General features: G+C 41.1%; 1 protein-coding gene across 1 annotated transcript in view; it reads right to left on the minus strand.

Moving 5' to 3' along the window:
• Window positions 1–26,203, minus strand: part of LOC126259719 (ADAM 17-like protease) — a 138,448-nt gene that overhangs the window by 83,888 nt on the left and 28,357 nt on the right. The window contains exon 4 of the mRNA XM_049956697.1: window positions 5,317–5,438. Coding sequence (XP_049812654.1) covers window positions 5,317–5,438 — 122 coding nt within the window. The remainder of the gene's footprint in view (window positions 1–5,316; window positions 5,439–26,203) is intronic.

Raw genomic sequence — 26,203 nt, forward strand, 5'->3', positions numbered from 1 at the left:
ATCTGTCTATGTATTAACAATAAACTATCACTACAGTACTTGCTGCTGTTCCTGCTCAAGGTAAAACTGTCATACAACAAAAGGCTGGTTTGAACATCACAGTGATTGACTAAGGGTGGTCCTACTGAAGGTGATATACATGTGCCTTCTTTGAACATTTAAACTGACTTATCCAGTCAGTTATGGTGGGAGGTACAGTTTGATGTGAACTCAAAACCACAGTGCAACTCGGCCTTTGTGACATTAACAATTACTGTCAGAGGATTAAAGAAGTGATGGTGACAGATAAACATCCTAGGACCAGGCAATGAATCTGACACCTTTGCATCCACAGTCTGGCATTTACACACTGAGCCACACTATTCATGCCTATGACCCCTAAATTTAATCAAATAAACTGTAGAGATCAGACTATCGCTTGATAACAGCTGCTGCTACTGAGTTATATTAAACAGCTATTGTTTGTCTCCTGTTATGAGCTTAATATTTACTTTATTACAATGGTACTTTTATCTCCTAAATCTGTTGCAACAGTGGCCTGCCATGCAGCTTTACAACAAACCTTTTTAAAAAACAATTGGCTGAAAGAACTTCCCAGTCCCTGAATCTAGGCATACAGATAACCTGAAAAAGAGATGGTAAAGAGAAATTTTTAATTTTCTTTTGATTTGGTAGGATTCCCAATTTCTTGCTTTATATTAGGTGAGGGATTGTTCAATAGCTTTGCACCAGAGTACATAATTATGGTTTGAATCTAGGTAAAAAGGCAAAAACTCAATGAAAATTATTTTTGCACCTTGTTTTCAGATTGTGTACACCACAGTTCAGCTGAAACTGATTTTTGAATAAAAGCATTGGCAAATTTCAAGATCCTTAAACAGATTTCTGCAGAAGTAAAGCTGTGATGACGTGTCGTGAGCTGCGATGGGTAGCTCAGATAGTAGAGCACTTGCTCACAAAATACAATCGTCCCGGGTTCGAGGCCCAGTCCAACACTCAGCTTTAATCTGTCAGGAAGTTTCACATTGGCACACACACTGCTGCAAAGTGAAATTTAATTCTGTATATGGTAATCTATTTGCACAATATTCTTGCTGCTCACTTCTGCTGAATACATGCTTACTTTACTTAAAGTGCACTATCCTAGATGATAATTACATGTCAAAGATTGGGTAGGCCCATATGACAGTGCACAAATGGTTGTGATTAGAAATCTGTATATAGTCCCTCACTCTGAGAACTCATTGTATGTTTAAGTGCATATAAACTGTGATCGGAGCCTATAAATGCTATGACAAGGCAGGCCTGTGGAATATCTCTCCACTGGTTTGTATGCTGTTACATAATGCATCAACAGTGGTTACTGGAGGATATTGCTTAACAAGTTTGTGACCATACATGTCCCAATCATGTTCAATGGGCAACAGGCCAGGCAAATAAGATATCCATTGCTCTTCAATATGTTTGCTCAGTCTTTACCACAAATTATCAGACATCATTCTGCTGGAAGATAATGTGATGACACCTGATATCTGTCCACAATGTCATTAAATGTCATCACTACTGTTGTGTTTAATAGAGCAGCTTCTGGGGGTCACCACTGAAAAACCTAGATTTTGCCATTAAGCTCACCAGCACACTGTTGCCCAAAGCAGTGGAAGGTGGAAGGAATCTGCTGAATACACACTTAACTTTACTTTATGTGCACTATCCCAGATGATAATTCCTTAGTAAGGAATGGATAGGTCTATTTGATGCCAAGCAACCATGTACAGGACTAGCAGTTGTCAAGTCCCTTATGGCCATTATGGACAAGAGGCAGTCAACCCACTCACAAGGGGAAGGCCTCAGACACGGCCAACCGATTCAGCTCAGATTTGGTAGGTCGCTTGTATACAACCTAAAACGAAGGACTCTAAGATATTTTAGATCAACACCCCCACATTTTTGAGAAAATCATCCCTAAAGGTTATGACGAGCAATCGACTCAAAATTGGCGGGATCGATAGATAATTGTAAATAAAGCATTTTTCATCATCAGGTATGGGGTCCGAAAATGCATACTTTTCCAGAAATCGATGTAACAAACTGTTACAGCTGCCGCTTCTGTGCCCACATAGTAAACGCTTTTCGCCCACAGTGGCAATAGCGCAACGGCAAGGTAACTGCCAGGGAATCGGAAAACCCGGGTTCAAATCTCGAAAAAACCTACAGGATGTTGTTCTTTTCGTTTGTATTTTTCCATATCTCAATTGATAGGGATAGGAGGGTTACTAAGGTAAGTAAAAATAAGGAATGATAATAATAAGATAGGCAAACTAATTTCTCAAACGCCATGAGTTGTGTAAAGTATTAAACTTTTAAGTCTTGTCACATGAAAACAACCCCGAGTAAAAGTGCTGTGAATTCCTCACGAGGGATCACAGACAGCCAAGCCGGCGACGCTTGTTTACAGCGAGGTATGGGACAGAATGCACGCAAGGAGAATTATGTTGTCCCGGTTGCCTCTTCGTCATATCATAGTTGTGAACCTGGAGGAGAGAAGGTGTCCAGCACGAGCCTTATAGAAGTCAATCAGAAGTAGTTGTTTTAGTCATTAGGCTCCCACAAACCGTGCGGATACTTGTAGTAATTTTTCCATTGTTTATGCGCCGAATGAAATGCATTTTGTGATTGAATACAGTGTTCTTCTGTAAGTAACATATGACGAGAACTGTATGTAGTTTGTAGTAATTAGCTCGTCTGTTTATGCCGTAGTAACTAGTTATTGTTTGTTGTGTCATATCTTTCAGGTGCATAATCTGAATAATGTAGGATGTACACCCTTCGACTAGCGCTGTAATATGTAGTTGGGAGCCTGTCACAGACGATGGCAAGCGGGATGTTACCGACGCTGTGTTTTGGTTTGTAAAAGAGTTGCAAGACAGATGCATTACCAATGCACTACCGGAAGCTGGCAGTTCTGTTTCTCGGCATTACAGATTGATAGGAGTGGCTATCGTCAAGTGATTTTTGGAGCTGATGAACAAAATGACTTTTGTTGATACTGAAGACTAAGCAGAAAGATATCCCAACTAGTGAATCGCAAAATGGCCATAACACTTTGGAAATCTCCACGTCACTGGGAATATGTGCTTCATCTGTTCCCGATGAGTATTACGAACGGATTACTAAAAGACTGAACTACGGCGCTATACCCCTTGAAGTAAAAGTAAAGGCAGTAACACTATCCATGTATCATTGGAAATTACAAACACTGCAAAAGAATGGAGCAACAACAGCCCTGAAAAGGAAGAAGGACTTGAAAATGTGGGAAAGTGATACCGTGAAAGGAGGGACAAGATAAATAAATGGATATATGACCGATTTGTCGAATCTCGTTGTCGTAACGAGAATGTAACAACGAGAATACTTCAGGAGTGGGCTGCAGGTGCAGCACTTCAATATACGGCCAACAAGGATTTTACGTTTGCTGCATCATTATCTTGGGCAAGAAATTTCAAATCTGAGTATAAAATTCGTCAACGGCACGTCACTAACTACATCTCTCATAAGGAGGTATAAAATATAGAAGATATACAGAAAGTGGCGGCTCTTTTCAGCACGCAAACGGCGTCACGTATGACCAGTTTTAATCGTGATTACGTGATCAACACCGATCAAACAGGATGCGAGTATCGGCTGAACATTAGACGCATGTTATCACATAAGGGAGAAAAACGAACCCTTGTCGCAGTTGGTAGTAAAAACAAACTAACACATTCGTAGATGGCGCAACATGCCATCACAGCCACTGGAAAAGTGTTGCCTAAGGTTTTCCTGTGTTTACAAGAAACAAATGTTACATTTGGTCCTCAGGTTATAGAAGAGATCAATCGTTTAACCGACTCGTTGAAAAATGTTTACATTACCTGCTCCAGATCCAGGAAACTGACAAATGCGATTTACAGAACATTTCTTGAGAATGTTTTAAAACCATACGTTTCTGATAACAAGTTTTGTCTAATATAATATTGGATTCCTGGACTGCAAAAATTAATACTACAATATATGACACATTGTTTATAGATGGCGAGGGTCAGCTGACGTGCACAGTAGAAGTAATACCACCAAACTTCACACCTGTGCCGGCCGTGTGATGTTTATTTCTATCACCAGGTTAAAAACTTTATTTCCCAGTTTCAAAATTGCAGTGTGCTTCTGGAAACCCAGCGGGAATTGCACAACCGCACGTATGCAATAATATTCACAGCATAATTCATAACCAACTTTCAGCACAGATTTTTCAGGCAATGACATTGTACGTGTGGTATGCGTCAAAATTAATTCCCGAAAAAGACATATTTTTAAATGTAAACCAAGTTTATTTTCCACCGATTCTTCGGAAGGGACAGTGTAGCTGTCGAAAGATTGCGTTCATTAGATGTTCTTGGTGCCGTGAGTATATTTGTTTCAAGTGTTTATGTGACAAATACCATCCATCTAGTTGTTCGAAGAAAAGTAAGGACGCGTAACAGTGACTGGAAGAGCCGTTGTAAAGTGACCTGGAGCAACATTTTAGTTGTTTACTATCCCAAGAGGTTTGAGGAATTTATTTACCTACATTATTATTATCATTCCTTATTGATTTACTTACCTTATGAACCCTCCTATCCCTATCAATTGAGATATGGAAAAATACAAACTAAAAGAAGAACATACAGTAGGTTTCTTCGAGATTCGAACCCGGGTCATCCGATTCCCTGACAGTTACCTTGGCCTTTGTGCTATTGGTGCTGTCGGCGAAAAGTGTTTACCCTGAGGGTACAAAAGTGAAAGTTGTCAAAGTTTCCGACATCGATTTCTGGAAAAGTATGTGTTTTCGGACCCCATACCTGATGATGAAAAATGCTCTATTTACAATTATCTATCAATCCCGCCAATTTTGAATCGATTGCTCGTCATAACCTTTAGGGATGATTTTCTCAAAAACGAGGGTGTGTTGACCTAAAATATCTTAGATTCCTTTGTTTTAGGTTGTACACAAGCGATCTGCCAAATTTGAGCCGAATCGGCTGGCCATGTCTGAGGCCTTCCCCTTGTCAGTGTTCAAATTGCACAGTCCAATTCCAGCCAGTTGCCTAACATCGACATAATCTATTCACTGATTCCACTCAAATATCATTGACCTTGAAGATTGCTTTGTTTCAACCAAAATGTCACACATTATTATCAATGTTCCAGTCACTGATTATTCATTTCTGCTCAAGCTTGCTCATATGTTAGCACTGATTTGTGAAGGGCAGGATTCATTAGAAAATCACAACTTTTACTTACCTCTATATGATACGTTTCATCTGCAACATGGACTGTAGCAGTCATCATTCCATCCTCAAGATGCGCTGTGACATCAGAAGTTACTTCGCCAAATACTCGTCCATGATAAAAATTCTCATGATCTGGTAAAAGAAAAGTGTATTTCAGCATTGACTGTTTACAGTTGTATGAGGACACACAGGTAGCACATTCATAGTCACAGGACATGTACTTTAGTATGTTCTGCAGAAATGATAAGTATTTGAACCACATAGCCTATGGGTTCAAGGTCACATTGGTATCACAGCACAACACTACCTACTGGTAAAATGTGCCTGCAGCTCTCATTGTTGCCATAAACTGAAGATAATGGATCAATGTGACTTGAGCAGATGTGCAGGATGCCGTGCAGATAGGCACAAAATGTACCATCAAATCAGTGAGTTTGAAAGAGGGCACACAATTGGCATTAGGGAATGTGGTGCTTCCTTCTGGGAAATTGCTGCTCATTTGGGATGAAGTGTCTTGGGAGTGCAACGGGTGGGTGGAGAGAGGTTTACAGAAGGCCGTGAACATGATGAGATGGGTCAGGTTGGACCAACCAGATCACTCCTGAGATGATTGACATCTCATCGAAATGGCATTGCAGGACAGATCTACATCCTCCTTGGCTCTGGTGCAACAATGGAACAGTGAAACACATCATACACTATCAGGGGAGACAGTCCATCACTGTTTATTATAGCATGGGTTACATATGTATCATCCACTTCTCTGCCTACTTTTGACGAATGTGTAGAAGCATGCTAGATGGCAATGGTGTATGATATGATGTCACTGGGGCCAGAAATGGCATCATATAGTGTTTTTGGACAGATCCAGATTTTGTTTGTTTGAAAATGATGGCTGCTTCTTGGTTTGCCACAGGCAGGGGGAGTGGCATCACAGTGACTGCATTCGCACAAGACATACAGTGCCAACTCAAGGTCTTAGGGTTGGGGATGCTATTACGTTCACCCACAAATCACAGTTGGTGCTTGTCAAGGCCACTGTGACTAGTGTGACCTACGTGAATGACATCCTTCAGCCTGTAGCTGTACCCTTTCTGCACAACACCCCAGATGCCATTTTTCAGCAAGACAATGCATGTCACATCTTGCTGCACGAATGCATGCCTTCTTGGTGTCACAGGATGCCAGCCTTTTGTCCTAGCCTACCAGATCATCAGCCTTGTCACCAATCGAAAATGTGTGCGGTATGGTGAAACGATGGGCACAGCGCTGTGACCCAATGCCAACCACCACAGATGAACTTTGAAACCAGGTGAATGCAGCATGGATGGCTATACCACAGGATGCCATTCGTGCATTATACATGTCAAAGCCATTACACATGGGACAAGTTACTAGGGCCCATGGTGGACCTGTGCCTGATCGGCAACAGGAAACATGCTGAACCGAGGTGACTGAAATGCTAATCATTTCTGCAGAACATGCTACTAATGTACATGTCCTGTGAATATAAATGTCCTACCTCTAATCATTCAAAGTGTTCTGTCTTTTCTGAACATGAGTGTACACACTAACTAATCAGCTTTTATGTTTCCATACCCATGATGGAGAAAATCATACAGATCTATTGCAAAGCTTATGTACACGTGAACTTCACATTAATAACAATATTGAAAGATTCAACTGGTTATTAATCTGTAGCATTTTTTTCAGCCTTTCAAAAGTGAGAGGACCAACAGTTAAAATGCTGGACTCTCAGAAAAAAATTCTCGTCCTATTTCAGATTCTGACAAAAACTCAGTATTTCAATGACTATCCACACTTCTATGTTAGCAGCAAGGAAACCACTATTTCAAATAAAGCTGTTGCTTTCTCACTTACATTAAATAGCTTAATATTCACATGACTCCATAGGTACTTTTCAAACAAAGTATTTACCCACTCATGTCACAACAGAGATTTGTTTACAGTACACTAAGAGTTGTTATGCAGCTTTAGAATGAGCATGGCTACTTGCCATGAAGTAAAAAGTGGAGAAACAATATACTAACTTCTGGATGAATGGATGAGAGTTTGAACCCTGCGCCTCCTGAATGAGAGACCAGTGCCTTCGCCACCACTGTCACCTCCCTCAGTAGGAGCACTGAGTAACATATGACTTATCATAAACAGCCAAGGAAGTACATCCGTATCCATCCACTTAGGAAAAGCAAAGTATGTTGCAGCTAGTTGTAATTCTCATGAAGGCTTTCACTGGATGTATAGCAGTAAATATCTGGGACAATTTACTCAAAATGTTTCACAACATATATTGGACAATGTCCCATTCACAAAATACAAAAACACGGAAATATCAGCACTGGTTGGTCAAAAAAGTATAAACCGTTTGAATGTTCTCTGCCCAGCACAGAAAGAGTCATATGGCATTGTTAGCTGAGAAACCTGCCAAGGGGCTGGTTAAGCTACCTAACTGGAAAGTACTATCAGTGCACAATGGCCCCTTTCCATTCTATTTGTAAAAGTTGAGTCTTAAGTGTATCTTTGAGGGTTGGTGCCTGTAATGGATGTCTGTGTTGTATGATGAGAGAAGTGATAAGATGAAACCTACAGCCAGCAAACAGCCTACTCCTCTTGAATAACACCAACAATGTCACATGTCCTCATTTCGTGAGACCTGTGTTGAGGTTTGGAATTCAATCCAGGACAATAGTGCAAAGTTTGGTGATATTAACATGCAAGATCTATATAATAAGATAATGTTTTGGAGAATGATTCCCATGTGTTATTTACATTTGCTGTTTGGTACATATATCACTCTGGTCTTTAGATTGCATTAATCTATGTAGACTCCATAGGTTTTTTTGCTTTATTTGTCAGAACTCTTTGAAGATGTTTTCTGCCATTGTTACCTTATCTGATACCTTTATTAACACCCAATTGTGATCAACAATGGCTGTGCTTATGACCAGTACTTCCTGTCTGTATTGCAGTATATGGTAATTACATGATCTATTAATATCTCTGTACCTTTACTGCACCTTGTGGGATTATTTACTGGTAGATTAGATAATAAGTGTTGATTCCATCACTGAAATTCCTTGTATAACAGCTTTCTTTCAGTGTGTTAATATTTAGATCACCTACAACTATTATGTACGTGAATTGCCTAACAGCATTGTCTAACAGAACTTCTAGCTCCTTTAAAACAAAACATTTACCCAACTGTCTGGTGCTCTGTATATCCCTAATATAAATCACTTTTCCCCTTTGAATGTTGTCCATACTGCTGCTGATTCAAATAGTATTTCTATACAGTTGTCCACTGCCCATGGTATGCTATCCCTCATTTCATCATGTACACATACTGCAACTACTCCACCTTTATGTTGACATCTGCAGAAGTAGTCCACTTTTTCATATTCTTGTATGTTGTAAACAATAATTTCATTTTCTTTTACACCATGTTCTGTCACAATAAATATATGTGATAATTATGCTGTTACTAGTACTTCTATCTCATCTAATTTACGTGAAACATTGTGTACCCTGTTGCCCAATACTGCACTCCATTCTGGTTAAACAGCCACCATGTGGAGAAGACTGACACCAACATGATAGGGATCATGAGAATGATTAGTGGCTGTCTAGAGAAACACTACCCTACATTGGCTACTAGTTTTGATCCATATTGTTGCCCCTCATATTCACAGACAAGAAAAGTAAGTAAAGGAATTCAACCAAATTTGAGGCAGTCCCCATATTCCACTGCACAGTGACATGGCTGATGCTTCTGTACAGAGGGTAAAGTCATGTCCCCCCCCCCCCCTACCATTAGCAGAACTATTTTTGAGGGACAGTTTCGTAGTTAATGACATGTGGAGGAGAACAGTGAAAAGTCTTATAACTGGCACAAGCTCAATCTATTATTGACCCTATTTCACTGCTACCAGAAATGAAACTGCCTCATCACATACGGAAAACCCTCAATAAAATAATAATGCCACATGGCATCTATTGTGACTCAATCTACAAATGCGAAAAAACAATCACTGAATCACAACTGCAGAGAACCTCCTCAGCCTGTTCATCGCAATGTTACTGAATGCCCTGTTACAGCATAACCACAAGGAAAAAAGCGATTTCTTCGAAGCATTGCACTCTGTACTGGACTGGATTAATGGCTTCAACTTTAAAATTTAAATTTATATATACACAGTTTGTTATGATTTGTTTTATCCTTGTGACTACACTGTGAAACTTTGTCACTTTGTTTTCTTCTTCTTCCTCCTCCTCCCCCTCCTCCTTTCACTTCACCCTCTTTGGAGTTTGGTGAATCAATCATTTCTTTGCATGTTTCCCCTTCCTTTGTGTCCAGTATTTCTTCATTCTCTCTGACCTCCTCCTCTCCATTTCTCTTCTGAGATGAAGGATTTCAACTTCATTTTAAATCTGCCTTGGAACCTTATTTTTGTCTTTAGTACTTATCTGAGTTATTCAATCAAGTAATGACTTTTCTGAAACTTTTAATTGTCTTAGGACTTTTTCAATTTCTGTAAACCAATTAAGTTTGGTTATTCAGTTATGGAAGAAACCAAACATTCATTTAGTTATCTATTGAAGTTCATTATGAGAAGATGTACATAAAACTTGTCTTTTTTCGCACAGTATCTAACAAGGGAACCTCCCCATCGCACCCCCTCAGATTTAATTATAAGTTGGCACAGTGGATAGACCTTGAAAAACTGAACACAAATCAATCGAGAAAACAGGAAGAAGTTGTGTGGAACTATGAAAAAATAAGCAAAATATACAAACTGAGTAGTACATGTGCAAGATAGGCAACATCAAGTATAGTGTGAGCACAGGAGTGCCGTGGTCAGCGTGAGCAGCTGCAGAGCGAGAAGTCCTTAGTTCAAGTCTTCCCTAGAGTGAGGAGTTTACTTTCTTTATTTTCACAAAGTTATGATCTGTCCATTCGTTCACTGACATCTCTGTTCACTGTATTAAATTGGGTGTCTGTGTTTTGCAACCGCACCACAAAACCATGCTATTAGTAGACGAAAGGACGTGCCTCTCCAATGGGAACCAAAAACATTTGATCGCAAGGTCATAGGTCAACCGATTCCTCCACAGGAAAACACATCTGATATATTCTATACGACACTGGTGACGGCATGTGCGTCACATGACAGGAATATGTTGTCGACCCACCTAACTTGTACACTTGGCGAATGGGTAAAAAGATTCTTCTATCTTGCCTGATTTAGGTTTTCTTGTGGATGTGATAATCACTCCCAAAAAACTGATGAAAACATAAGAGTGTCACAAACTGAAAATAAAAAATTAAACTTTTCACTCGAGGGAAGACTTGAACCAAGGACCTCTCGTTCCGCAGATGCTCACGCTAACCAAGGGACCACGGCACTCCTGTGCTCACATCATCCTTGATGTTGCATATCTTGCACATGGACTACTCAGTTTGTATATTTTGCTTATTTTTTCATAGTTCCACACAACTACTTCCTGTTTTCTCGAATGATGTGTGTTCAGTTTTTCAAGGCCTATCCACTGTGCCAACTTATAACTAAATCTGAGGGGGGTGCGATGGGGAGGTTCCCTTGTAAGAGTTTCTCAATTTTTTTTTGAGTGTTTCATTCTTAATCTACACTATTTCATTATTATGAAATTTTGTTCTTACGATTTTTCTTACATTTTCTTTTATCTGAGATATTGGGCCCTGGGCTTGGGACCTGTAATAGCACGTTCACTTTCTTTCATATACATTATTTTTATGTGTTATACCTAATCTATGTACGCCATATACTAAATAAATAAATCATTATTTGAAAATAGGTTTCCTCATAAACTAACAGAAAGTACATTAAACACTCATGAAAAAAAGGGGGTGGGGGTAACTAGAAGGATTAAAATATCTTGTGAAAGGAAAAGTGAACCATGTGTGCACTCATATCGATTCTGGCCACTTCATCTTCTCTAGTGATTTTTAGCAACAGTTTTCCTTTTGTCCTATGAGGAAGCAGCCTCACAGGTCTTTGAAGGATCTCTGCTGCATATTGCCTTACTGGCTGTTCCACATGGAAACAAACAGTCACACACCCAGCACCGAGGCCCGCTCTGTGTTGTGATTGGTGACAATTTAGCATGTAGAGTGTGGCAATACTGTCTGAAGAATCACTGTTTTCCTCTACCTTCTTGTTGTGGGTGGTCAGTAGTTTCCATTTCTGTTATCTTAGTTAATGTGACTGCCAGCAATCCTTATTTCACCATGATCTGGCAAAGAAATAAATGGTGAGCACCTCATTTTGTGTACCTTTAAGTGTTGGAAATCTCTCTTCTTTCGCTGAGGCCTTCTCACTGAAATCTGTTTTGGATTCTTGGCCCAGCAGCCGGCCGAAGTGGCCGTGCGGTTAAAGGCGCTGCAGTCTGGAACCGCAAGACCGCTACGGTCGCAGGTTCGAATCCTGCCTCGGGCATGGATGTTTGTGATGTCCTTAGGTTAGTTAGGTTTAACTAGTTCTAAGTTCTAGGGGACTAATGACCTCAGCAGTTGAGTCCCATAGTGCTCAGAGCCATTTGAACCATTTTTTTCTTGGCCCAGCTCTGTGTAGCTTTCTCTAGTGGTTGTTATTTTGGCCTGTATTTTTAATGCGGATCAGCACTCATGGTAATCAGAACTTGCCCAATTTATTCTTAGGACAGTGGAAAAGGACGCAAATTTAGTCCAGTTCTAGTTCAGTTATTACCTGATTAAGCAATGTTTCTTTAATTGTACGTGTGTCTTATTTTGAATGCTCAGATGTTCAAACTCATAAAATCTTCTGTATTTAAAGCACCCATTTGCTGATTCCTCAAAATTGTTTGTACATTTTATTCTGAATGTTTAGGTGATCAAACTGTTTTAAGAAATTTCTATTTTCAATTGTCTGTTTACCTTAAAGCTCTTGTGGGTTCAACGGGCCCAGTTTCTTTTGCTTTAAATTTATTATGCCAAGGTCAGAGACCCATGTACAATCTTTAATTTAATTCTGTTACATAATTTAATGAGTACTCTGTGTACAATTTACAGCCTGAGCTGAACCAAGCAACTGTGCGATGCGTAGGCTTAGGTCAAGCTGGTAATCTTATGTTGGCTAATGCATTCATTTTCAGCTCCTTGTAATTCTGTTTCAAAACTGTTTAACAGTTCATCTGTTTTCTATTCTTTTGTCAATTCATTTTCTTACCAGGTTATGGAAATTAAAGGATTGCTTGAGTTACATGTTTCCAGAACTTTAAAATTTTCCACACAAATTTTAGCATTTTCTTGGAATGTTTTTCAAATTGTGGTTATTCTATAACATCATTCTAAATAATTGCAAATAGTCTTGAGTGCCTCTGGGGAAAGTTCTTAATTTTTTGAGATATCTAAGACTTTCTAAAAATGGAAAATAAATTAATTAATTAATATTATGAACTGATTGTGTTTGGTACACCCAGCACCTTACCACTTCCAGATCCAAGCTGTCTACCATTTCAATGGCAGCAATTTGTGGTGCTGACAGTGTGTGATTTTATAAATAAATAAAAATTATGGTAGGGAATAGGCTGTTTTGTGTTGGCAAAGTGTACCGCTTGTTTTGCTGGTTTCAGGCGACTGTAAAGCTGGAATTGGCCATGGACAGGAAACTGTACACCGAGGTACTCTACTTCGCAAAAAACAATTTCAGTATGAGCTTGTGATACGCTGGTTACCATTGGAAGGCAATGTGATTGAGTTAAATTAACACTTGTGTGGCACACTGGACCACCACCCCTGTACTACATCTGATAACACAGGCAAGGTATGAGATAGGTTCCATACCTTTACAGCCTGAAGTTAAAATATCTTTCAGGGGAGCTAGTGACATCTGCCAGCAGATTCACACGTAAATTGCAGACCACTACTAGCTTCATTCGCACGATGACACTCGTTTGAGTAAGATGTTTCATTTTGAGGTGCTACAGTGGATAAAATCAAGTATCTTGCAATGATTACGTTTCTGACAAAAGAATGACTTGCACCAGCTGAAATCAAAGTTCGCTTGGATGGTGTTTATGATGATGCTTCCCCTTCATACTCCACAGTGAAGGGATGGTCTAAACAGTTTTGTCTAGACAGACAGAGAGCATTCGAATGTTTTTTATTCCAGTTTTTGATCACAATATCAATTCTTTTGACAATGATCGGTTTCAGTCCATGATGACCATCCTCAGATCTCAGTACTGATTTTCTGCTTCAGTTTACAGAGCCTTTTGACTCTGTTGCAAGCCGGGCATGATGCTAGTTTCACCAGCTGTGATATAGTCGCATATGCAAACAGTGATCCAATACTGTCAAATGTTTTTTATTCCAGACTGGAATAGTTGCTAACAGAAACAAGTGGTGAGATTATAGACCTCTTGTGGTCAAATGTTCATTTACCAAACCCTGGGCCGAGCTTCTTCAAATGGCCAATTCTGTGATATTTCAAATTATTTACCTGTTAGCCTGTGGTAGACTGAGCAGAATTATAGTAAACGCTCTTGTTAAGGGTGAGTCTTTGGTTCACTTGTGTAAAAAAAATTGCTTGACAAAAGTTTATTAGTAGAGTTAAAAACGAACTGGCCAATCAACATTTTTATTATGTTCAAAATCAGAGTGAGCCACTTGTATGATATATAGTGGATGTTCAGACAGCCATATTAGCTTTTTGCTTTAGGATTTTTGAAAGAGAAACAGTAATATTCTAGCAAGTATGCATCTGGAAAACTGGTCTTGTGCACTTTCCACTAATAAACCAGATACCTTGGCCAAATTAGATAAGTGGTGACAGATATAGAGAACGTTCAGTTTAGTGGTGATAAGCACAGCACTTGTGAACAAATGTTTGAGCACTTTTTTGCTAGAAACATGTCAGCTCATAATAAGGGAAAACAGTTTGAATCTGATAGTAGGATTAGTTTCCACTGTAGTCAGTCAGGTCACCTAGATTGAAACTGTCTAATACTGTAAGACAATGTAAAAACGAGCTGATGCCATTGGTCGGTAGCTCATGGTAGGAACTGTGGTGGGCAAAGGAAGGTTTGCAATAAGGTAATGGCCCTTTGTTAGCTCAGGTTTATCCTTTGTTTGCACCACCTTAAACCATTAACCGTAGGCCGTGCTTGATTCGAGTAGCTATGTTTCTCTCCTAGATTATCAATAGTATTGTCAGCATGCTCACATCACTAAATTATTTTCCTTACAACTGGTTTTCAAGCAATGTGGTGCTGTAATGGGGGATCACTGCCTGTGTTAGGTAAAGTCTGCGCAGGTCTGAGTATTAATGGGTTATCCTGGCCAATAAGGTTTACTGTTGTGAACGGATTGTCCACTGATATGTAGCTAGACTGTGACTTAATGCAGAAAACAGGCTGTGTTTTAGATTACATGAGTAAAAAATATTATTTTAAATTCCATCCTCACAAAAGACATTTGTTGTGTAATCATGATAATATCCAGGGTGTTTTAGTGCTGAAGATAAGGTTGTTCCTTTTGATGTGGCTCATCTCAATGAACCACAAGCTCACAATTACTCGAGTTACTTCATCTATTTCCCTGTGTCCTTACCAACAAATTAGGGGTCACAACTAACACTGAGTACCAAGTTCAGCTTATTGACCAAATTCCTGTCCATCAAGCTCCCTATTGTTTCTCTCCTCCTAAAATGAAGAAACTACATAATATCATAGATCAACTTTTAACAGATAGGCTGAGGCTGTCATTTCCGCCAAGGATGTCTCGTTTTTCTAGAGTCAAAGCCCAACAGCACAGGTCATCAATTGGTGGTAGATTACCTGACCCTGAATCAAACGGTGGTATTGTAATCAGTCACACTGCCATCATCTGTGAGTAATCCACTTGATTTGCTGGAGCTCAGTATTTTACCATTCTCAATCTTAATCAGATCTATCATCAGGTGCCATTGATTAAAGAGTCAAAGCCTATTACTGCATTTTATACTAATTGGAATTTGTTCAAATATAACTTTATCTCTTCTGGTTTGGCCACTGGGGCAACTGTGTTGCGATCTTTGCTGGATTGTGTGTTAGGTGAACTTAAGTTTAAATATGTTTACAATTATCTAGATGATGATGTGATGGATTAACTGTGAAACCTTCCAAGGTTAATTTGGCCCATCAGGAAATCTCCTTTTTGGAATACATTATCCCGTCTGACGGCATCAGGATCACACTAAGGCTATCTACCAGTTCTCTCTACCTGAAGTTAATAAAGGTGTGGCCAGATTTAGAGGCATGATGAATTTCTTTAGGTAATTCACTGTCCACAATTGACCATGCCTTTAACTCATTTACAGTGCAAGGAAAAAAATTTCATTGGGTTGAAAATGGCCTCAAGTAATGCTCCTGTCTTAGCCATTCCAATTTTGAGTGCAGGGTTTATTCTTCAGATTGAAACCTCTTATTCGGGAATAGCCACCACATTACTTCAGTTGAATGAAAGCTGACAGCCTACACTTTGAGGGCCTAATATCCACTAAAATTAAATATTCGGTGTGTAAGCTGGAAGCCCTGGCTATCTTGTTGGGCCCAGAGAAACTTAAATTATATCTCACACATAAAATGGGTAGGATCACCTGACAGGCTGTTGGGGTTTCTGTCCTTCATTTCCAAGTTAGACATTTCAGGAGTACTGAAACAACATCACAGATGCTCTCAGTTATATGTTTCAGTGTGAGCTAGAAACAATTGAAACCCTGCAAGTCAGTCAAGAACCAAGGAATCTGCATTTGTTTCTGCTGCCACGTGTGAGAAACAGTAATTACTCAATGATCTGATGGAGAACCAGGATCAAGCTGCTCAGTTAAGTTACATAAAATGGGAACTTAAGGACGGGCAAAAGGTTTCGGGGTATTTTACTAACAAAGCCCTTTTGTGTTACTGTACACATAATGATGATAAATTGAAGAATTGTCTTCCTAAGGAACTGATTCCAGCTGTTTCTAAGTATTGTCAGAAATCCCTGTGTGGGAACTTACAGAACCATCATGAAAATTTAAGGATCATTTGACTCAGGGGAGTTTGAACTCCTGTATTAGGAAGTTAGTTAGCCAATGTCAGGATTGTAGAATGGCTAAGCCTAGTTCTAGCACCCGCTGGGGCTTCTTACATTCCAGCCAATTGGAGAGGCCCAAGGATAAGCTTCTTGTTCATGGGGCTCTTTTCTCATACTAAGAATAGCAACTGATATATTTTTGTGGTGGGTGACACATTTACTGGTTTTGTTTAGCTACTTCCGAGTATATCTATGACACCTGGGGTACAGTCCAACATCTGGAAGAAATACTTTGTTTTTGGGGCACAAAAGGTTCTAGCAAACAATAATGCACTTATCTTTTTGTTCCGTAAATTTAAGAATGTTTTTAAACAGTGCAATCTCTCATATCAAGACTACCCCTTATTACATGCAGCAGTCATTTGCAGAGTGAGTAAATCTTAATGTGAAATCATCCTTATTATTTGTCATGCCCAATCTCAGGCAAAGTAGGACCAAGTTATCAACTGGCTTAATTTTGCCTTTAATATAGCAGTGCATGAAACTCGTATGACAACATCCAGTCACCTCATTTGTATCTAATCTGTGGCTGGTAAATGACATCCTTGCTGAGAATATTAATTCCATTGGCATTAATGAAAATTGGCAATGTACAAAGAACAATAATTGCTTTGTGCACCGGGTGAAGGCTGCAAGGTATAACAGAGTCAGCCGTCCTGTCTTGTTAAAGGTTGGCAACATTGTCTCCACCCCCCCCTTTTTTTTTTTTTAAATAAAGGAGCTTTTGGGCACAGAATAAGGGTTAACAAGTGTTCCACGAGAGGTGTGGACTTGCAGCTCTCTGAAGGAATTTGATCAAACATGTGACTCCCTGCTGGGTCTTATCTCACTAAATGTTCAAAATGCAAATGGGAATAGCTCACCAACGATGGAGGCTGCTCGCCATGTGGTGGTTGGCAACTGTTTACCATGAAAAACATGTCTACATCATTTGATGTATCACTGCTTCCCTCTAACTCTATGGGCATGTGTTGCATCATCTGAGTCAGTACAGTTTCTCATTTCTACTGCTTTGATTGATGGATGTGATCCCGCCAGTATTCCTTACTTCACCAAGGTTTGTTGTCTATCTTTCACTAGTGGATTTTCTTTTGACCTTTTTTTTTACATATGGATTGGTTCTCTCCACCTCGGCCAAATTTAGTTCCATTATTACCTGATTAAGCACAGAGATTGGTTCTTTCAGATTGTATGTATGGCTTGTTTTGAATGCTCAGGTGATCAAACTTTTCCAAAATCTTTTGTATTTAAAGCACTCATGTGCTGACTCTTTAAAATTTTGTGTGTGTTTTACACTGAATGTTTAGGAGTTCAAACTGTTTAAAAATATTTGTATCTTCATTTGTCTGTTTACCTTAAAGGTCTTGTGGGTTAAAAGGGGGACAGTTTCTCTTGGTTTAAATTAATTATGCCAACACCAATGATCCCTATATGATCTGTAAAGTACTTCTGTTCTATAATTCTTATGCATATTCTATGCACGTTCCAGAGCTTCAGCTGAGCCAAGCAACTGCATGATGCATGGACTGAAGTCAAGTCGACAATCTTAGTTGGCTAATGCATTCATTTCCAGCTCCTTGTGATTCTATTTTTAAAAAATGTTAAACAATGCTTCTGTTTTCAGTTCTTTTGTGGATTATTTGAAACATTCACTTTCTTACTTATTACACAAGTTAAAGGATTGCTTGACTTAAACATTGCCATAATTTTAAAGTTTTCCTCAAATGTTCAAATGGTAGTTATTCTATATATTCTAAATAACTGTGAATAATTTTTTGATTGCTCTGGGACGAGCTTATAAATGTTTATAAGATTTAAGATCTGCTAAAAATTGAAAATAAAAGTTATAAAGGTATAAAATGTCTGAGTTTGGTACATCCAATGCCATACCACTTCCAGGTCCAGGCTCCCTATTATTTCAAAAATGGAAGTTTATCTATTGGCAATAACAATAAAGATTCTGCAGTAATTGCACACCACAAAAACTATTCATTATCACTAAGAAAAGTTATTAAATGATCAAGGGACATGCACATTATGTCAGAAATCAGTAATTTCAACAAAGATGTCAGTCCATGTGGAATATACTGAAGTGAGAAACAGGAGAAAAGGTCATAGAACAGGGTAAAATCACTGTTGGTTTAAATGGAAGATCTATAAATGACTCATCACAGTTAGCAGATATGTTTAATAATCATTTCTTAAATGTGGTAAAAAATATAAGGACAAACAGTTCAAGAGAAACTGAAGCTGTATGGTGAAAAACCAAATTTCACAAAATTGAATCAAAGATGTCTCACCTACTTCCTCTTATGAAATTAATAAAATTACGTGTTCTTTCAAAGCTAAGGGCTCATCAGGATTTTCTGATGTTTGCAGTGGAATACCGAAGACTTGTTCCCATATAATAAGTGCTGTCTTTTCTTAAATTTGTTATGCATCACTACCTCTGAGCATTTTTCCAGCCTGATTGAAAAGCTCAATAAGAAAGGTTATTGGAGTTATTGGGGAGCAAGTGTATTGCATCGCTAGCGACAGCTTAGTTAAATTTGACAGTTTAAAATCATGTAATTTGTTTCTAAAATGGTTCAAATCAACAGTATCTACAAAAATCTAGGTTTCACAAAAGTTTCCAATTCACTGAAATTTGAAGACCCAAGTTTGAAACTTTAATAGTATACATAACACAATGAAACACCTTCAGTCATTGTTTTGATGTTACTTTATTATATTGCAACCAGTTCCATTTCATTTATTTACATAAATAAGCAGCCTAAGTACCACACATCATCAATCAGAAGGATGGACATACAAAAATTTAATAGTATATGTGTTTTGGTATAAAATCATTGTGTAGAAGTTTCTGTAAAGTTACATTAAATATATTTCAAGTTGTCAATATTTTACAGAAATGTTACATCCACTGAATTTGAAGCTACAGTGTTGACATTTTAATAGTAAATGTGTTTCAGTATAAGAATATTCTGTACAGGAATTTCTGTAGCATTACATACAGCATTTTATATTATGGTGCTAGGATGGTCCAATAGTTACTAACACTGTAAAATGTCACAAAGACATTTCAGGATTGTGAGCTGGGTGGTGTTGTGAAGAATCACTTCTTTGGATTTCATGGAATCAGAAATACAGTGGTATCAACAACACATTTTATTCAGCAAGTAATAAACCAGCAACTGAACGTGATGTCATGATAATGTGCAGTGATCCCAGATGACAAAATTCGCCTCATCGAAATCTGTGCATTTCAGCAGCCAGAACGAGGATGCCAGATACAACAGTGGCCACTGTAGATGTAGAGTGTAAATTTCTTAGTAAGCACATGGTTACAACATATGTTTTAAGAGCAGCAGAGTGCACGTGTGGAGGTCACCCCACAGTATGTCATGTGCGGGATGTATCCAGGCACAGATCACGAACCAGGGTCCCCTTGGCGGTGCACAGGAGTCGAGTGATGGCAGCCTGCAAGAAGTCCCAGCTTGATGGCATCAGTTCAGGCTCCATCAGCATCAAGTATAGGTACAAGCCAATAGATCAGCACCAATCAGAGGCAGTAGCTAGTAGCTAACGAGACTTGATGCGCACATCGGGTTGACGGCTGGCATGGATTAGTTCTTGGTGCAGGCAGCAGTCAACAACAGATACTGTTAGGTCTGGATAGCGAGTATTTATGCCAGATTTGGCCACCTCTGTTTTGACTGGGGTGCACCTCCAGTCACATAGGGAGGTCCAGGCAGCACAGCATTAGGGCCCTGCCTGTGGTAACCCCCAATCACTTCAACACTGAGTGGCGTCTTGCAGCACACTGTCTCAGCAGTATTCCAATCCTGGCAGCAGAATTTCAAAGGCAGCATGCTGGCCTGCCTGGATACAGGTTGTGAAGCTTTCTGGGGAAGATATTGGTGTAACACTCTTTCCCATTTAGATGATTCGACCCACTGAATTGCAGGCTTCTGCTAAATCTGTGGATTACTTAAATTTTACATCTATTTACACTTTTCGCTCCAACTGTTTTTCGACTCATCTAGCCTATCCCAATTCACAATGTCCAATAACTGATATGATTAAGACTACTTAAGACTCCAGGGGTGACTCACTTAGTAGATACATGGTGGACAGGGAGTTCAGGAACGTGGGTGGTTTTCCACGATACATAGTATAGGTTGCACAAGCAAGAACCAGGATCAAGACGGTACTTAAAATTATACTTCTGTCACCATGATTTTGTGGTGTATCAAGAGAAGTACCATTGTATATATGGAACATTTGCTCTGCAATAATACATCCCTTTTGCACTGCTGTACACTCATCTGGAGAACTGAGTAAGTTTGTAACCAAGATGATGTTCAGGAAGGTCAGTTTCTTTAGCAGGTAGTATTTCCAAAGGTTTGTCGGGCAAATGCAGTAGCAGATATGTCAGGTTCAGAACTGTAGCTCCTTTATAGTTGCTGGGAGCCATGAAGTTGGTCCCGAGATGCCGCATGTCATACTGCTACTGTTTGTTTATATACTGCTGTCCCACAGTTCCAGCCATTCTGCACTCTTAGACTGCCTTTGCTCATAATAATTTGTGACAACTACCACTGGAAAATATACTGATTACACCCATTGTGGAGTTGACTTCTGAAAATAAGGTTGCAGTGCACAAATGTACTGTGCGCATCCTTCCATTCCTGTCCTTCCTAAAAACAAATCTATTTCATGTGGCTCTGTAGCAATCTTGATCAACCCGGTTAGGCACATTGTGACCTGTTATCTTTGGCAACACCACAGTTCATATGTTGACATTAATACATGACTTTTTCTACCTGGCATTACTAGAATCATCTCCTTTGTCTTGACTTGCACAAACTTTCTCAATACCCCTCATCTTACAAAATGTGGGTGAAATACTTAGCATTTGTATCAGGCATTCGTAGCTACTACTGCATGAATAAAACGTAAAACTAAATCAGCCAATGAGGCATTGTCAGATAAAATGAGCGGCAACAAGTCTGGTAACCCAAGATTTTGCTGCTGGGCAGTCAAAGTGGGACAGTGCACCAGAATATGGGCCACTGTCAACCGGGTGCCGCACTGACACTAAGGCGGGTCGTCAGGGTGCAAGAGGTAACCATGAGTTGTCCAAGCGTGGCCAATGCAGAGCTGGCAGAGGACAACTGATTCTCTGTGAGAGGCCCGCATGAAAGACTTCCACACATTCGTAGTCTCCCTAATGACATGCAGTTTGTTGTGCGTACTGTTATGCCATTCAGTCTCCCAAAGTCAAAAAAACCTGCGGTGTAAGTCAGAACGCAGGTCAGGTTCAGAGATGCCCATCTCCAGAAGTGGTTTCCGCGTAGCCTGTTTGGCCCGACTGTCGGCAAGTTCGTTGCCTGGGATGCCGACGTGTCCTGGGGTCCACACAAACACCACTGAACGACAGGACCGGTCCAAGGCATAGATGGATTCCTGGATGGATGCCAAAAAAGGATGGCGAGGGTAGCACTGGTCAATAACTTGTAGGATGCTCCAGGATTCAGTACACACAACAAACAATTCCTCAGGGCATGAACGTATCTGCTCAATAGCACGAGATACAGCCACCAGCTCGGCAGTGAAAACATTGCAGCCATCGGGCAAGTAATGCTGCACAATATGTCCTCCATGGACATATGCGAAGCTGACGTGAGCATCAGCCATTGAACAGTTGGTGTAAACCACTTCGGGGCCTCGGTACTTGTCAAGAATTGAGAGGAAGTGGCAGCAAAAAGCCACAGGGTTAACTGAGTCCTTAGGGCTATGTGAAAGGTCCAGGCGAAGCTGTGGCCTAGGTGTACACCATGGAGGTGTATGTGAATGGACCTCAAGTATAGGTGGTAAAGGCAAGGACTCCAGTTCAGAAAGAAGGGATCGGACACGAACTGCAATTGGAAGCCCTGACCTGGGTCGCCTATGCGGGAGATGAACTGCCGTTGGTGGGAAAAGGAGATGGTGATTTGGATGCGCAGGAACACTACAAATTTGAGCTACATAATTGGCCAGCAGTTGTGCACGCCTAACCTGCAACGGAGGCACTCCGGTTTCCACAAGGACGCTGGTCACCGGACTCGTCCTAAAATCTCTTGTTGCTAGGTTAACACCACAGTGGTGCCCTGGGTCAAGTAAAGGCAACGCTGAGGGCGCCGCTGAACCATAAACCACACTCCCATAGTCAAAGTGGGATTGAACAAGGGCTCTGTAGAGGTGCAGCAGCATAGAGCAATCTGCACCCCAGTTGGTGTTGCTCAGGCAGCGGAGGGTATTGAGGTGCTGCCGGCACTTCCACTTACGCTGACGAAGGTGAGGAAGCCAAGTCAATCAGGCATCAAAACCCAGTCACAAGAATCGATATGTCTCCACTACAGCAAGTGGATCATCAATAAGGTAAAGTTCTGGTTCTGGATGAAGGGTACAATGCTGACAGAAGTGCATAACACACGACTTTGTGGCTGAAAACAGGAAACCGTGGGCTAGAGCCCATGACTGTACCTTGTGGATGACTCCCTGTGGGCACTGCTCAGCAACACCAGTACTGGAGGAGCAGTATGAAATGCAGAAGTCATCTGCATACAAAGAAGGTGAGACAGACGGCCCTAGAGCTGCTGCTAGACAATTAATGGCCACTAAAAACAGAGAGACACACAATACGGAGCCCTGCGGGACCCCATTCTCCTTGATATGAGGGGAACAATGGGAGGCACCAATTTGGACACGGAAATTATGAAGCAACCTCACTCGTATAATGTTGCAAGGATATGATGTCACCAGGTCTTGTCATACGCTTTTCGTAAACCAAAAGAGACGGCAACCAGGTGTTGATGTCTGGAAAAGGCTGTTCAGATGGCAGACTCTAGAGGCACGAGATTATCAGTGGCAGAGCGACCCTGGCGGAAGCTGCCTTGACATGGAGCCAGTAGGCCACGTGACTCAAGGACCCGACCCAACCCAACCACTGACACATCATACATTCCAGCAGCTTACAAAGAACATTAATGAGGCTGATGGGAATAGCTACCCACATTAAGTGGGGTTTTACTGGGTTTGAGCACTGGAATTATGGCACTCTCCCACCACTGTGACGGAAAAAGTGCTATCGCATCAGATCCGGCTGAAGATGATGAGGAGATGTTGCTTGTAGTCAGATGAGAGATGTTTATTCACCTAACTGTGGATCCGATCTGGTCCAGGAGCTGTATTGGGGCAATGTGCAAGAGCACTGAGGAGCTCCCACTCCTTAAATGGGACGTTATAGGATTCACTGTGGTGTGTAGTAAATGAGAGGACTTTCCCTTCCAACCGCCGTTTGAAAGGGCAAAAGGCTGGGGTTAATTCTCTGACGCAGATGCACGAGCATAGTGCTCAGCGAAGTGTTTGGGTATCAATGTTCCTGTGTGGGAGAGATTCAACTGTGACAGCAGAGGTGAAAGTTTCCCAGTCCGCCTGGTTTAAAGCCCCCCTGGGCAGGTGTCCATGGGCTTGATGCCAGGGCAGTGACAGGAAGACGAGAAAGTGGTCACTACCACACAGGTTGTCATGTGCTCTCCAGTGGATAGATGAGAGAAGTCCTGGGCTGCAAATTGATAAATCAATGGCCGATTAACTACCTCGAGCGACACTGAAATGTGTGGCGGCCCCAGTATTTAAGAGGCAGAGGTCGAACTGAGACAGTAAAGTTCTGACATCTCTGCCTCGGCCAGTAAGCACATTGCTACGCCACAAGGGGTTATGGGTGTTAAAATCTCCCAAAAGTAGGAAAGGTTTAGGGATTTAATCAGTCAGTGCAGCTAATACATTCAGGGATATACACCATCTGGAGGAAGATATACATTGCAAACAGTTATTTCCTGTGTCATCCTTATTCTGACAGCCACAGCTTCAAGATGGGTTTGAAGGGGCACATGTTCACTACAGACTGAGATTGGGGCACAAATGCAAACTCCACCTGACACTTGATTATAGTCACTATGGTTCCGGTAATATCCCTTACAGCCACCCAGGGCAGGAGTCCGCATTGCTGGGAACCAGGTCTCCTGGAGGGTAATGCAGATAGCAGGTGTAAAGCTTAACAGTTGCCGTAGCTCAGCCAGGCAGTGGAAAAAACTGCCAAAATTCCACTGGACAATGACGTCATTGTTAGACTGGGAAGGCATAGAACATTCAATGAGGCAGTTTACGCCTCAGGGTCACCTGCTGCCACCAACTTTTTGCCTGAGCAATCTATATCCATTTTGTCTGAGGGTACAGCGAGATCTAGGTCCTCAGCAGATGCCAGAATCTCCACCTCACCCACAGGAGCAGAGTTTGGAGGTAGCGGTGGTGTGGGTGCCACTGCAATTCCCTTGGTCTTGGGAACCTCCTTTTTGGATTTCTCTTACTGTTCCTTGAGTTTCCCTAGCTGGGAGGACTTCACTGATTCAGTCTCTGGGACTGAGGATGAGCATGAAGCCTTGCGACCAGCTGCTTTTGGGCTCTTCAGCCACTAGCAGGTGTCATCTTTCCCACTTGCAGAAACCTGGTAAGGGAATGACCCCTTCCTAGTGAGAGCAGCCAAAGACGTGATACACTTCTCCGGCTTAGAAGTGGGCACGGACGTCCCTGGTGGTTGGGAGGGTGTTGCTCCTGAAGTAGGTGGTGCGGAGCAACAGGGAGGGAAGTGGCCTCCACCATCATGGGGGCAGGTGTAGTCTGCTGGCTCTGAGAGGTGACGGGTTGGTGGAGCTGATGGGGCTAGAACTGTTGTAGCTGCAGCATAAGATGATGTCATGTGTATAGAATGTAGGCGTTCAAATTTCCTCTTAGCCTCAGCATAGGTCATTTGGTCCAGGGTCTTGTACTCCTTGATTTTCCTTTCTTTCTGGAGAATCCTGCAGTCTTGCGAGCAAGGCAAATGGTGCTCTCCACAATTGATATACATGAGAGGCAGGGCACATGGATTATTGAGATGTGATGGGCATCCACAATCTCAACATGTGATGCTGGAAGTATGGTGGGAAGACATATGACCGAACTTCCAACATATAAAGCACCGCATTGGTGGAGGGATATAGAGTTTTACATCACAGCGGTAGACCATCACCTTGACCTTGTCAGGTAATGTATTACCCTTGAAAGCCAAGATTAAGGCACTGGTGGCAACCTGATTATCCCTTGGACCGTAGTGACACACCAAACGAAATGTACACCTCGCCGTTCTAAATTGTCGCGTAGCTCACTGTTGGACTGTAACAGAAGGTCCCTGTGAATTATGATACCCTGGACCATATTTAAACTCTTATGGGGCATGATGTTTACAGAAACATCCCCCAGCTTGTCACAAGCAAGTAAAGCCCGTGACTGGGCAGAGGATGCTTTTTTGATCAAGACTGGCCCAGATCTCATTTTGGACAAGCCATCTACCTCCCCAAACTTGTCCTCTAAATGGTCAACAAAAAACTGAGGCTTCATCATTGTGATAGATTCCCCGTCAGCTCTCGAACATACAAGCAACCGGGTGAGTAAGAGCCACTGCCATCCTTAGCCTGACGTTCCTCCCATGGTGTGGCCATGGAGGGGAACGATTTGGGGTCATACTTCTGTGCATTGAATTGAGTCTGTGAATGCTTAGAGACTGCTGGTGTTTGACTATCAGCAAGAGATGATGTACTAAACTTCATCATGTGTCATCCGCCCTGATGCCACCCACTCTGACCAGGGGCCCTCCCCAGGGGTGCCACCCAGCCGCAGC

The sequence above is a fragment of the Schistocerca nitens genome, chromosome 5, assembly GCF_023898315.1.
Source record: "Schistocerca nitens isolate TAMUIC-IGC-003100 chromosome 5, iqSchNite1.1, whole genome shotgun sequence".
NCBI classification, from domain to species: Eukaryota; Metazoa; Arthropoda; class Insecta; order Orthoptera; family Acrididae; genus Schistocerca; species Schistocerca nitens.